This window comes from Pseudogymnoascus destructans (genome assembly GCF_001641265.1).
Source record: "Pseudogymnoascus destructans isolate 20631-21 unplaced genomic scaffold scaffold_1, whole genome shotgun sequence".
NCBI classification, from domain to species: domain Eukaryota; kingdom Fungi; phylum Ascomycota; class Leotiomycetes; order Thelebolales; family Thelebolaceae; genus Pseudogymnoascus; species Pseudogymnoascus destructans.
The window spans coordinates 1496028-1509168 of record NW_020167520.1 but is presented as its reverse complement, the minus strand read 5'-3'; the positions used below and the strand labels follow the sequence as shown (position 1 = coordinate 1509168).

Genomic DNA, 13141 nt, shown 5'->3' with positions numbered 1-13141 from the left:
CAAGGTTCTCACCGCGAAGCAGGTTCGATGGATGGAGCTACTCTCCGACTTCAACTTCTGCATTACGTACACCGCGGGCAAGAATAACCAGAAGGCAGATATTCTGAGCTGAAGAGACCAGGACTTGGTAACGCAGCAGAAAGTCAAGCTTGATAGTAGGGCGAGGGTATTGTTAGGTCCAAGCAGCCTGCACCCCCGAATCAGCACCGAACTCGCCGAGAGCTACATAGCATCCATTAATTCGATGGACACCCCCAAGCCCCAGGTGCCCTTCAATTTAATAGAGGCGCTATGTGCGGACAATCCGAAGTCATTCACTGAGACTCGCACGAAACAACCCCTACCAGACGGATTCACGATGAACGACCTGCTCCTCCTGTACAAAGGCTACCTATGTGTGAATCGCCACACCGACCTATGTACAAACTGATCTGGGAAGCGCACAATCAAGTGTCGTCAGCACATCCAAGTGGCAGGAAAACCTACCAATTGCTCGCTCCAAAGTATCATTGGGTCAGGATGGAAGCGGACTGTTTGTGGTATGTACGAAACTGCGTGACATGCCAGCTTTCTCACACCAATGTCACTAAGCAACAAGGATTCCTACACCCACTACCCGTACCTGAATATCCTATGCAACACCTCACCATGGACTTCAAGGAGTTCCCAAGGGACAAGCACAGATACGATAGCATCTTAGTGTTTATGGACAGACTCGGAAAGAGTTTGGTGACCATACCTTGCTACAAAACCACAACTGCCCGGCACATGGCAACTTTTGGCAGGACTTCTGTCGAATTATCGGCGTTAAGGTTAAGCTGTCGACTGCCTATCATAAGCAGACCGATGGGCAGACGGAAATCATGAACCGATACATCGATCAGAGACTGAGGCCTTTCGTATCCCATTATCAGGATAACTGGAGCGAACTCATCCCCATAATGGACCGCATGCAAATGACACTCCCCCACGCATCCATTGGCATGACCCCCTACCGACTCAAGTACGGAACCGATCCACGTACGAGTTGGGATTGGAACACCCCGAAAAGCACGAACCCCCGGGAGACCCTAAACCGAGAGGAAGCCAAGGCGGTTGCAGACCAAATGCATACTGCATGGGTCCATGCAAAGGAAAACATGGCAAAGGCACAAGAGGAAATGTCTAAGCACGTGAATCGATGCTGAAGGGCCATCGAGTGGGACGTAGGAGATAGAGTGTACCTATCGACCAAAAATTTAAAAAACTCTTGTCCTAGCCGCAAGCTGGGCCAACAATGGGTCGGACCATATATGGTGTTGGAACGGATTGGGCACGCATTTCGATTGGAACTACCTACCGGTTCTCAAATACACAATGTGTTCTCACCAGACATCCTCATGAAGGACCCGAACAACCCCCTACCTGGTCAGGATCCGCCTGAGCCTAGCAGCAAAGTGATAGATGGCGTAGAGGAATGGGAAGTGGAAAAGATCCCCACCGTAAGGCTCCGCCAGAAGCAACTACAATACCAGGTTAGTTGGGTCAGATACGATCCGGACCCAGAGTGGTACCCAGCGTCAAACTTCACGAACTCTCCCCATAAACTCAGAGAGTTTCATACGGAATACCCAGATTTACCAGGACCACCTCAAGAACTACTCGGAGGGGTTACGGTAGGGGAGATGGGAAAGGAACAAAACTACGATCACGGAGGAAAAGACAAAGTGGAAGAAACAGAGTCGTTACTGTCTGCGACTCTAAGCTAAAATACCCTCCGAGCCAGGGTGCACTCACCACCGTAACCCTTGTGGGAGCCACCTTTCCCAAACGTCTCACCGGCGTCACAACAAGCGGCTACCACCATGAGAGACGAAGGGTCGAAGTGACCCCACGTGAAGGGCCAGGCCCGAGTCCCCTCCGAGACAGGGTCTTCCCCCACCTAGGCCCCGTAGGCCGCCCCAACTTCCCCATCCTCCCCCTCCCTCCTTCTATCACCCCGAGTCGGAGCGACCGCGGGAGCGGCAGCGGTGGGCAGTTTGCCCACAGCAGCCACCAACTCCCCCAAGAGAGCAGGAATGCTCTCCTGTTCCGTCCGGAGACGGCGCAGCGACGACCGAATTTGCTGCCCAGAGTCAGCATCGAAACCACACCGAGTCACAAGGGGAATGGGGTCTACTCACGGCCAGCCCCAACTCGAGGGCAGCCCGAGTGGCGCGTGCCTCCTCGTAGAGGTCACGCTCCACCTCGGAGCAGAACTTTGGCATGCTCTGGGCGGCCAGTAGGGCCGCAAACTCTTCCCCAAGGAACCAGGGCAGCTTTCACCAAAGTCAGCAACGGCCAACCAAACCAAACACTGAACCCCACAAGAAAACCTACCGGGACGCAAGGCGAGTGCTGCGACGTGCAGTACCCACACTTTGAACTGGTCGGGGACCAGACGCAGTCGTGGGACTGGATCCCACGGGCTTTGGCCTGAAGGCAGCGCAAACAGAGCACACGGAAGGCGACAGTAAGAGCCCCGGAGGGGGTGGGAAGTGCCATCTTCAAATTTGGAATCTGTGATTCCGTCAGCCCAGCACAAGTTATCAACACCGCGCCAACGCGCTCTCATCACCTACTCGTTCTTGTGGATTGGATTTATACTATCCAATCTATCAGTATCAGAAACAAATGAACGGGGAGGGGCCACTTACTGGTCTCGGGTGGGAGGGTTGCTGGCGTTGTTGTTGTAAGGTAAAAACAAGAGGAAGTGGGCGAAGCGGAATACTCAAAACAATAAACTCTGAATCGGGCTAGCGCGGCCACTTCTTCTTTCACGTTTACGAAAATTCTACTCAATCGTGTAGCGGACACCTTCCGGTACTGTTTCGGACCCCAAGAACGAACGTGAGATGCAACAAAAGCAAACTCCAGTTTCGCATGCCACACGGACCCTAACGCAATACCACCTCGGGATGACTACTGTGGCAAACAAAGCACCTTCCCGACGCGCACGACAAACGAAGTTGTTCCGGACGCAATTACCAGCCAACATTATGATAACAAGAAACGCTCCGTTCACGGAGACGATTCAGAGACGTTGCAGACATGATACTAACCGCGTGCCTTGCGGACAAAGCACTCTCTCAGGAGGGGGGTAGTGTAAGGATGCCTTCTCGTCTCTCAGTAGTGTAATGATGCCTTCTCGTCTCTCATTCTAGGGAGTGGACTCTGGGTAGCTGCGGGGTCACGTGTGATCATTTGGGTGGGCTAACCGAGTCCGAACTGAGTCGGATGGGTTTCAGGTACTTGAGACAATCGACTCACGGGGTTCCCCCATCATCTTTTTTGTATCCTTCGTAGTAGACCTATACGATAGCATCCGTTTAGCCTCCGACTCGCACTCTCATATGCTATTACTGTGAGCTGGGTGCCCTGTGTCATTACATGGACGGATATCTTTAACAACTGATACTTGGTCTGCACGCAACTATTCTGAATACGCTGCAGTAACAGCACATTGGATCTCTGATAAGTGGCAGTTACGATGTACAGTCTTAGATGTTATTGAGCTACAAGAGCCAATTGTCATACTGACATTCATTGCACTCAGTTTGCTATCAAACTCAAGAGCAAACTTGGAAATCTCCTCCTCAAACCTACAAGTCACTATACATATTTTGGCTTATCACACCAACAACAAGAGCAATACTACTCAACGATTGCTACAACCATCTATGATTCATTACACGTCATCGCTCCTTAGTTACTGGGCCGATATTGCCACATAGCATATCTCTACAACCCTCTATGATTCATTACATGACATCACTCATACTACCACATGACATATATCTACCAACTAGAGGCCTAGGAGCATGAACGATAGCTCTAAAAGCTCCTACGAACCTCTATGATTGATTACATGTCATCGCTCTTTAGTTACCCACAAGATTGGTTAAGTTATGACATAATTTGTCTATGACATAATTTGTCTATGACATAATTTGTCTATGACATAATTTGTCTATAGGGGTACTCTGACCTTGGACCTCCTTTTACTTCCTATAGGCTACGAACCTAAGAGATGGTTCTATGGGATTCTCTTACGTCGACTACAGTTACCAAGCCTGGTAAGTCATGGAAAGTCTTGGAAAATGAGAGAACTACACTCCTTTAGCATAAATAGGATTGCCCTTTCCTTAAGAAAGGGCAAGCAGACAATACAGTAAATCGACTATCACATACTTCCACGTCTTTTCTAGCTTCCAAGCATTCATCTTGTTACTCCTTGTTTCTGAAATGTCAGTGAGGTGTTAACCTCTGACTTACCCCTGAGTTCCCAGACTCAACATTTGTTGCAACTTGTCTGAACCACTTCACTACATCATACACCTGATTGCTGCATTGTGGAATAGTCTAAGCTACGACCCTTTGGCTCTTTTTCCTAAGACAGTGTGTTGTCTTAGTAAATTCATCCCTTCCTTGGGTGGCTAGATTCTCACATCTGGTGCACCCACCATTACACCAATCCATTCTGGTGAATATCTTGCAGGGCAGTTAATAGCTGTTACAGACGACTATGGTATTACTCCTGCAGTTTTTACTATCACTCGTGATAACGCTTCTGCAAACACTACCGTACTCTCAGAATATGAGAACTTAGCATGCAAGAATGAAACTACATTACAGCAACTATGGGCATATACAACAAAAGAAGGCGATGTCAGATGTATTGGGCACATTATAAACCTTGCTGTTCAAGCTGCTTTAACACCGGCAGATGAGCCAAACGCATACCGCCTTGAGTATGGAGCTGCCTGAGTTCCATCACTACCAGAAAATGAGTCAGTAGCTGTTCTTAGCAAACTTCGACGTCAACCGACGACAATGGAAGGATGCCTAAAAAAGCAATGTGAAGCTGCAAATATTGAGTTTAAGAAGCTTAGCCTCAATATGCCAGTACGATGGAGCTCAACATATTATATGCTGCATTTAGCGTTAAGATTACAAGGTCCAATAACAGATCTCTGTGCATCTCAACAGCTTGATTTAAGGTGTTATTAGATTTTTTCTATATCTTTATACGCCCAACAGAGAAGCTACAATGACACAAAAGCTTGAAGTCTTGAAAGCTGGATATACAGAGAATAGCACAATATACGACGCTTGTTTAGCAGCATTAAAAAAGCTTAATGAGTATTATACACTTGCAACAAATCAACACCGGAGTCATTCAACTTTAGCTACAATATGCGACCCACGTTATAACTTTAACGTATTTGATATTATTTGGCCAAAAAGCATTCAAGACACGTGAAAAAGGCGGGCAAAAGCACAATGGCAAGACTGTTATTATAAATATTCAGGCAAGGCATTAGACATCCAAGCAGCAAAGGTTATGGAAAGTATCCAAGATGAGGAATTAGAAGATGAGAATTCTAAGAAGACAGAGTCTGATTCTGAGGATGAGCTATATGTCTCACAACGGCAGCCAGATTTAGATCCAGAATGGAAGCGCTGGATGAACGAGCCAACTCTTGGGCCTAAAATTGATATACTCAAGTTTTGGGCAAGTAAGCAATACCAATATCCAATACTTGCCGCAACTGCCAAAGATCATTTAGCAATTCCTGCTACATCAGCGGAATCTGAGCGAGTGTTTAGTGCAGGTGGCGATATTATTACAAAGGAACGGAACAGATTAGCACCATCTACACTACGATATCTTATATGTCTTAGGAATTGGGGCGTGGTATCAGCAGGTGAGGATTCAGAGGAAGATGAGGATGCATAGTTACTGTATTTCCATAGTCTATATAGCTATCAATCATGTTTTCATTTTTATACTCGAGTACTACTCTACTCGAGCCCAAAAAACAGTACTCTACTCGAAGATCTCTGAGTAACGTAAGTCGTGGCGTAACGCGGGGGATGGCGTAACGCGGTGGAAATTTGAAGAGAACACAACAAATCTGTAAATTTAACTACAATCAACGATAATACATGATCCACCATCACTCTTAGATTGTTCCCCTGCTTCTTCCTCAATATACTCATCAATTTCAATGTCTGAGGAGGCGTTCTTATCCTTTGTTTTGCGCTTTTTCTTACTTGGGTTATGTGTCGCCTTTTCCGCCTCCATCACCACATCACACAACTCTTGCATAGAAACATGAAAGTGACCCTTCAGAATAACCCTTTTCCCCTTCGTACGTACCGTACGTTGCTTTATAACTAATCGCAGGTTGTTGGCATCGAGTTGGTGGACAATGCTGCGTGCTCGAAGTTGCTCTGACGCAACTGTGAGTTTTTGGATGTACGTCCGCACTGGTGTTGACAGCACCCCACCACTATTAATCGTAGTTGTAAGAAGCGCATTTGCAGAGCGTAAGGTCATCCCATCTGGGGGGGAGCTGTTGATAAAGACTCGGTCAAAAATATCATACTGATGTGGTGTTTTTGGTCGGTCAGCCTCGACTGATGGTTCAGCATTGAGCAGCGTACGCAATGCTCGCTGGGGATTAAAAGGAAACAAGCCAGCGCCACGGTATGCTGACTCAATGTTCTGATGGTTGCATACATCAAGCCGTGCCTGGATGTATGCCTCCATCCATTCATACTTCTTATGCGCGCAAGTTGCGCTTGGTTGAGTGGGGAGAGCGCTGCTGTCAGACGCTTTTTTAGCGGGCCGAATATCGCAACATCCAGTGGTTGTAGTAAGTGCGATGTATGAGGGGGAAGTATCAGTAATACAATATGGTTCTGCATGCAATGCGCAATGAAACTCCCGCTAATGTGTGAGTCGTGGCCATCACATATAAGAAGCCGGTGCTGACCATCTGCTTTTGTACGTGTTGTTGGCTCGAAGATGCGTTTTAACCACTCCAACCCATGGAGGTTGCTTGTCCAGCCTTTCGTATTCGCAGAGAAGAACCACTGGTCGATGACTGCGGGCGGAATCCATGATTGGAGAAAGTTCTTGCCCTTAAAGATCCCGAGGGGTGGGAGGATGGTTCCATCTGCGCAGATGCACTCGACCATCGAAACCCATTCCTGACGGCCAGGATGCGCTTGATGCTTCGTACGAAGCGTTGAATCAAGTATAATTCGAGTAGATTCCATTGTCCCAATCGAAAATCCGGATTCATCCATGTTATATGTGTTCTCTTGCGTGATTCCAAACTCTTGAACCACCTTGGTGTACGCGTTAAACCATGCCGTAAGCACTGGTTTTGTTGCACCGTCCATGCGTACAGTTTCGATCCGTCGCCCAATAGCGACCTGTAGATGGGGATGTCGTTGTATGAATCGTGGTACCCAGTCGCGACCGAGGGAAAATCGTGGTTGGGGTAGAAGTAAGTTTGGCGTCGCGTCGTCAAAATTGAGTGACCGGTGCGACCGGAGTTCTTCAGCTATTTCCTTCAACAACTGATGCCCTGGAGAATAGCCGCTGATTGTTAGGTTTTTAATCCACTTTAGAAGTATCTGTTCTTGCGCGCCTGATAAATTCTGCTGTTTCTGGCGGGCTTGGGAGCGTGTCAAACCTCCATTGACGCGTCGCGTCACTGAACTCTTCGGCAGCCCCAGCACTTTCTCAGCGTGATATGCACTCTTATACTTCTTAGATTGGACGTCTAATACTGCCTGGGCTATTAAAGTTTCACGCTCAGCAACACCCAGGCTTTTACAGCGAACCATTGTTGAGTTATTCACAGTTATCAGAAGTCGGCGGGGTGAATTCCCCGCGTTGCGCCATCCCCCGCGTTACGCCACGACTTACGTTAGTACTCTGAGTAGTACTCGGGCAACACTGCTCCTCAATAGCCACTTTTCTTCCACAGAAACGAACAAGTCAAAATCGATCTAAGCTGGTTGAATGCTGCCGGACATCTTATGCTTATTTAGTAGATGCAATTTAATAATAATATTATCGTCAAGAGTTATACTTATCGAGGCCCACCGTATTGCGTGAGACGACGACAGCATTATGTGGATGACAGCAACGAGAAGATGACAGGAATGAGATGATGACAGGAACGAGAAGACGATAGGATTGATGAGACTAAAATGAAAGATCAAGCATTTGGAGGTCTTCGAGCAACCGACGTCTTCCATAGGACATATATGTAGTCGCAGATAAATTGAGAGGATCACTTCGTTCAGCTGGCAATTCGGTCGGGTACTGCATCTCCATTGAACATGAATGGGAGACTTATGGTAATCAAGCTACTGTACTTTCAATCTCGGAGTTATGAGGTAATAATAGGAGCACTCAGTCGTTACTATATATTTCGAGTCTCTAACTGGCTGTAGCCGCGGCCCATCTTCAGACCTTTGAGCTACACATGTAACACTTCCACAATGGCAACTCATCAATCCAATATCAATACCACGCATACCTAAACGACCACCCTACCCCTGAATAACCCACCCCTTCCCCAAAACCTTCTTCTGCACCACCTTCCTCGCCGGCAACGGCCAGCCCATATCATTCCTCCCCTCCGCCCTCAAATACGGCACAACCCAACACTCCTTCTCCAACCCCATCTTATCCAGCTGCTTCCCCTCCTTAATCGGCCTCCCATACTGCAACAACGGCGTTCCCTTCGCCAGCGCCGCAAGCTGCCCACCACTAACATCGACAAGCGCGTGCATCCTCGCTCTCGGCACACGCTCTGGAGTCGTCGCTGAGGGCGCTGCGCGCTGGAGATGCGAGTAGACGATGTACTCAGGGCATTCCTTGGGGGATCTGTGCGCTAGTGGTGAGGAGGGGTGGATGTATACAGCTTTATCCTCGTCGTCGCAGCGCGCGTGCGACGGGAAGAGGGTGAGATACTGGACCTCGATCGCACGACTCGGTTTCCGTCCCACAGGCGATGAAATCGGCGCTAGGTCCGCGCGAATGGCGACGTGGTCGATGAATCCCGCTGCAACCATCTGCTTCAGGGCCTTGATCTGCGTCACGCTCGGCGAGGGCAGTTTATCAACAAACGTCAGTCCCGCGAACGCAGGGATGTTGGTGCGCAGTAAATCCGTGATCTGGCGACGCAATTGCAGGATCTCCTTGAGCACCTTGTAGTGGACGTAATGCGCGCGACACCATGCTTCGGTAGGCTCGTGGGCGAATTCGCCGACGGCTTGGAGGAGCTTGATGGCGTCTGAGCGGTCGTCGAGGGAGCAGAAGGCGTGTTGGACGGCGTTGTATTTACGGCGTATCGCGTTGCGCGCGTCTTCCTCTAGGCGATCGGCTTGGGTGAAGTGGGAGTCCTCGTCATTCTCGTCTTTGGGGGTCAGGGCGGGAACAACCTGGTTCTCGGGGATGAAGATGTCTGCTGTGGAGAGACCGGCGACGAGGGCGATGGTGTAGGGGAGGCAGTCGTGGAGGTGTCCGATGAGGAGGATGCGGGCGAAGCGGGGAGAGAGGGGGAAGATGGACATTGTGGAGCCGACTTTGGTGATTTGGCCGGTGGGGGAGATGGCTGAGAGGTAGGTCAGGAGCCGCTCGGATGCGGCGAGGCTTGCTCTGTCGGGCGGGGTGGGGAAGGGGAAGTTGACGACGTGTTGGAGATTCATCGCCTTGAGCTGTAATACCACTCCCTCGATTGGCATACGTAGGATCTCTGGCTCGGCGAATTCGCGGAAATCGCGCTCGAAGACCGCGGAGGAGTACATTCGATAACAGTGACCAGGTCCCGTACGTCCAGCACGACCAGCACGCTGGCTTGCACTCGCTTTGCTGATCCAGCTGATCTCGAAACTTTGCACGCCTATCTTTTCGTCGTACTTGCGCTCCTTTGATCGCCCACAGTCAAAGACGTATCTGATTCCAGGGATCGTGAGAGACGTTTCAGCTACGTTAGTCGCCAAGATGACGAGTCGCGATCCATCGGGAGGTGGTTCGAAAACTCGCAGTTGTTCTTTGGTAGGGAGGAGAGAGTAAAGAGGTAAGACGTGCATCTTTGCCGGTCCGACCTCCTCTGCCTCGCCAATGTCAAACTCGGCATCATCGTTATCGTCGCCTTCAAAATCAACAGATTCATCATCCGAATCAAGTTCTTCTTCCATAAGACCACCAAAATCGACGTCTTCAGCTTCAGCCGGGGCATCTTGTCCAGAAATACGGACTTGCGGGCCTGAAGCCATGGTACCAATTTTGAAGGCCTCCTTTAACTTCTTACTCAAGTGCGTAATCTCCATTTGGCCAGTTAAAAACACTAAGAAGCCTCCAGGCGGAAGTTTCTTGTGGGCCTTGGATACCTTCTTAAACAGCTCCTCGACATAATCGTGGCGTGTCTGGCGAGCAAAATGGTTCGTGACAGTGAACTGTCTGCCCTCAGCCTGTACAACCGGGGGAGGTGTTGTGAAGAGGGTCTTGTTTTCCGTGAAATCTGTGATGCGTAATGTGGCCGACATAATAATGAGCTTCAACGGTTTGATGGAAGGATCTTCGAGTGCCATCTCATCTCGTAATCTGACTACTCGGCTCATCATCCCAATCAGGATATCCGTATTGACGCTGCGCTCGTGAGCCTCATCAATAACGACAGCTGAATACTTTCGGAGTGCAATATCCAGTGCAACCTCCCTGAGAAGAACACCGTCCGTCATGAACTTAATAGCCGTCTTCGGGCTCACTGTACCTTCAAAACGGATTTGGTAACCTACTCGGTCGCCATGGTCACCTAATTCGTCGCCCACGCGCTTTGCCATACTGACAGCAGCAACACGCCTGGGTTGCGTAACTCCGATCATACCAGGCGTGGGAGAATCGGGAGATCCATAGCCAGCTTCATACAAGAACTGCGGTACCTGCGTAGTCTTTCCCGAACCAGTTGCACCAAAGACGACGACAGTAGAGTTGTTATGTATGGCCTCCATAATTCTCTGCTCCTCTCCAACAACCGGAAGCTGCATCCTTGCTTCTTGAATTTCCGCCGACCGGTTGAATGAGACTGCAAATGCCTTTCGTGCGATGCTATTCGCAGTTTGGAGTTCTGCAGGTAAAGGATCCGACTCTAATGGGCGAGGTTGAAAGTTTTCGGGTCTAGGTGTGAGAGTGGCCAGTTGCGTCGTATTTGTAGGTTCGAACCCCATGGCTTCATTCCGTTGTTGGTTTGCCCATGACTTAAAGGCAGAAGATCTCTCCTTCTTGTTCTCGGTATTGTCTTCAGATTCACTATCGTCTGACGACTCCTCACTTCCATCTTCTCCATCAGACGTGGCTTCATCACCCCCCGATGTAGCCTCGTCATCTACTTTAGGCGAATCAAGTTCACTGCCACTCATGTCTGAGTCCATGTCCTCATCACCCTCTTCGCTATCTTCGAATGCCGAAAAGCCGGTCCAGGCAGGCTCAGCGGCCGCTGTAGGCATAGCTTTTGGTTCAGCCTTGAAGGAAAGCTTCGAGTTGACGCCGCCTCTTTTCTGTCGTTTCTGAATAACTGGTCTTCCCGAGTCATCCAACTCCAGTGGCCTCTTCAGTCCCGATCCAGCTGCAGCAGCAAATGGAGCTGGTTTTGTTTCGTTTGCCGTGCCCTCAGTAGTGGTTGTAGCCGCTCCCGACATCTCGTCGTCCTCGTCCTCCGCATCGCTGTCTCTGTCAACAGGGCCATCCTTCAGCGCCCGCTTTTCGAATAATATCTCGTCATTCTCCCCGTCCAAATCTATGCCTGCTGCAGCCTCTCTCAGCGCCCTTCCCATTCTTTGCCTTTTTGACTCCTTCCCTTGGCCCATCCTACTGGAGCTCGAATACAGACTCGTATCAGTCTTGTTCAACGCGAGGTTCTGAATCAAGATCCTGTTCTCATCTTTCTTCAGCTTCGTATCTATATATTTCTCCAACCGCTTCGCCTTCTTCCCGCTCATCTTCGCGCTCTCTTTCTTCAATTCTTCACGGAGCAACCGCTTCTTCTCTTCCAATTCAGCCTTCGCGGTGGGCATGATCTCGACCGTATTGCTGTCGGGGACGCCATCATTTTTCGACAACTCTTTAGTCCGCGCAATAACTTTATGCTTGCGCTGCCGGGGAACGAACTTCTTCATCTTGGCCGTGGGGACGAGGATCGTCTTGAAGAAAGTTGGATTCCTGGTCGCAGATGCCAATCCGTTATCAGTATCGCAAAGTCAATTATTATTTTCTGCCACCGCCTAGATGCCACCACACCGTATTTAGCGTCAAAGCTGGCTATTCTGCCACCGCCCTCACCTCCACACATGTACCCCGGCGGAGTAGGTCTGATAATAAACGGTGATGTTTACGCTCTACGGTATTGCGCAATTACAATGGCGGCAGAATCAACTTCTTTGGAGGCTGCGATCCAAGATATTTCTTTGGATGGAATTCAAGAAACATCTTTCCCAACACATTCAAAGACTGCTGCGGGGCTGGTTGGCGGGGCCGAGACGGACATCTCAAGCCTCGCTTTCTCTGACAAGATCTTGATTACAATATCCCAAGGAGGGCGATTATCACAATGGGTTTGTTGTCATAGATTTGTTTCCTTTGTGTGGACATTGAAACTAATACCGAGTAGATCCAAGTCCCTCTCTCGACCGCTTCGCCTACAGCGTTCGACACAGCACTACCTGCCGGGGGCGACGATTCGCTTCCTGCGCCTCACATAAACCCGAAAATCCTTCTCGGTGCGGGCGGTGAAGCAAGAGAAACTTTAGGGCACTTGATAGCGTCGCAGATTGCCAGTTTGGTGTTGAAGCGTGAGCCAGAGGAAGCTCGGACGATTCTCGTGGGAGTTGGGTTACTCAAGGTGGATTTAGACAGGTCGGCTTGGTTCGATCTTCTTGAGCTGCTCGCAAAGGTTGTTTGAGCTATGTCCGAGACAAGCATGCCTTATTTGAAAGAACTGGGGAGCTTCATCTGAGCACCCTAAAGGCTGCCTGTTCAGGCGATAATAGGCCACAAATGAAGGCAACGTCGAGAGTAGGAGTCATTAATTCTGGCAATGACGATCTCAAGAACGATGGCCACCGCCAAAAATGTCCCTGGAGCGAGCTACTTATTACGGGAGATAGTGGGCGAACCAACCCCATTTCAAATACCCATCTTCGGAGTAGCCGAGTTAAAAGCCGCGAAGTTGAGCGGTCGTATCAAATATCAAACTGTGAGCTTCCTCTTTTGGATATGTGCTACGTGACAAATCCTTATATCAACCAGCATCTC

The 13141-nt window shown here is 49.4% G+C and overlaps 4 protein-coding genes across 4 annotated transcripts; 1 reads left to right on the top strand and 3 right to left on the bottom strand.

The window, feature by feature from the left end:
- Positions 1-1921: 1921 nt before the first annotated feature.
- VC83_00376 (uncharacterized protein) lies at positions 1922-2523 on the bottom strand (the record flags this gene model as incomplete). The annotated part of the gene is made up of 3 exons (XM_024464070.1): positions 1922-2104; positions 2163-2297; positions 2359-2523. 3 exons carry the CDS (start codon positions 2521-2523, stop codon positions 1922-1924), a joined length of 483 nt encoding a protein of 160 aa, XP_024328476.1.
- Positions 2524-5776: 3253 nt separating this feature from the next.
- VC83_09582 (uncharacterized protein) lies at positions 5777-7758 on the bottom strand. The gene has a single exon (XM_024472995.1). It carries the CDS (start codon positions 7660-7662, stop codon positions 6358-6360), a length of 1305 nt encoding a protein of 434 aa, XP_024328763.1. The 5' UTR covers positions 7663-7758; the 3' UTR covers positions 5777-6357.
- Positions 7759-8190: 432 nt separating this feature from the next.
- Positions 8191-12051, bottom strand: ECM16 (putative ATP-dependent RNA helicase DHR1). The gene has a single exon (XM_024464069.1). It carries the CDS (start codon positions 12004-12006, stop codon positions 8377-8379), a length of 3630 nt encoding a protein of 1209 aa, XP_024328477.1. The 5' UTR covers positions 12007-12051; the 3' UTR covers positions 8191-8376.
- Positions 12052-13088, top strand: VC83_00374 (uncharacterized protein). Its single transcript, XM_024464068.1, has 2 exons — positions 12052-12441; positions 12498-13088. Exons 1-2 carry the CDS (start codon positions 12178-12180, stop codon positions 12786-12788), a joined length of 555 nt encoding a protein of 184 aa, XP_024328478.1. The 5' UTR covers positions 12052-12177; the 3' UTR covers positions 12789-13088.
- The last annotated feature ends 53 nt before the right edge of the window (positions 13089-13141 follow it).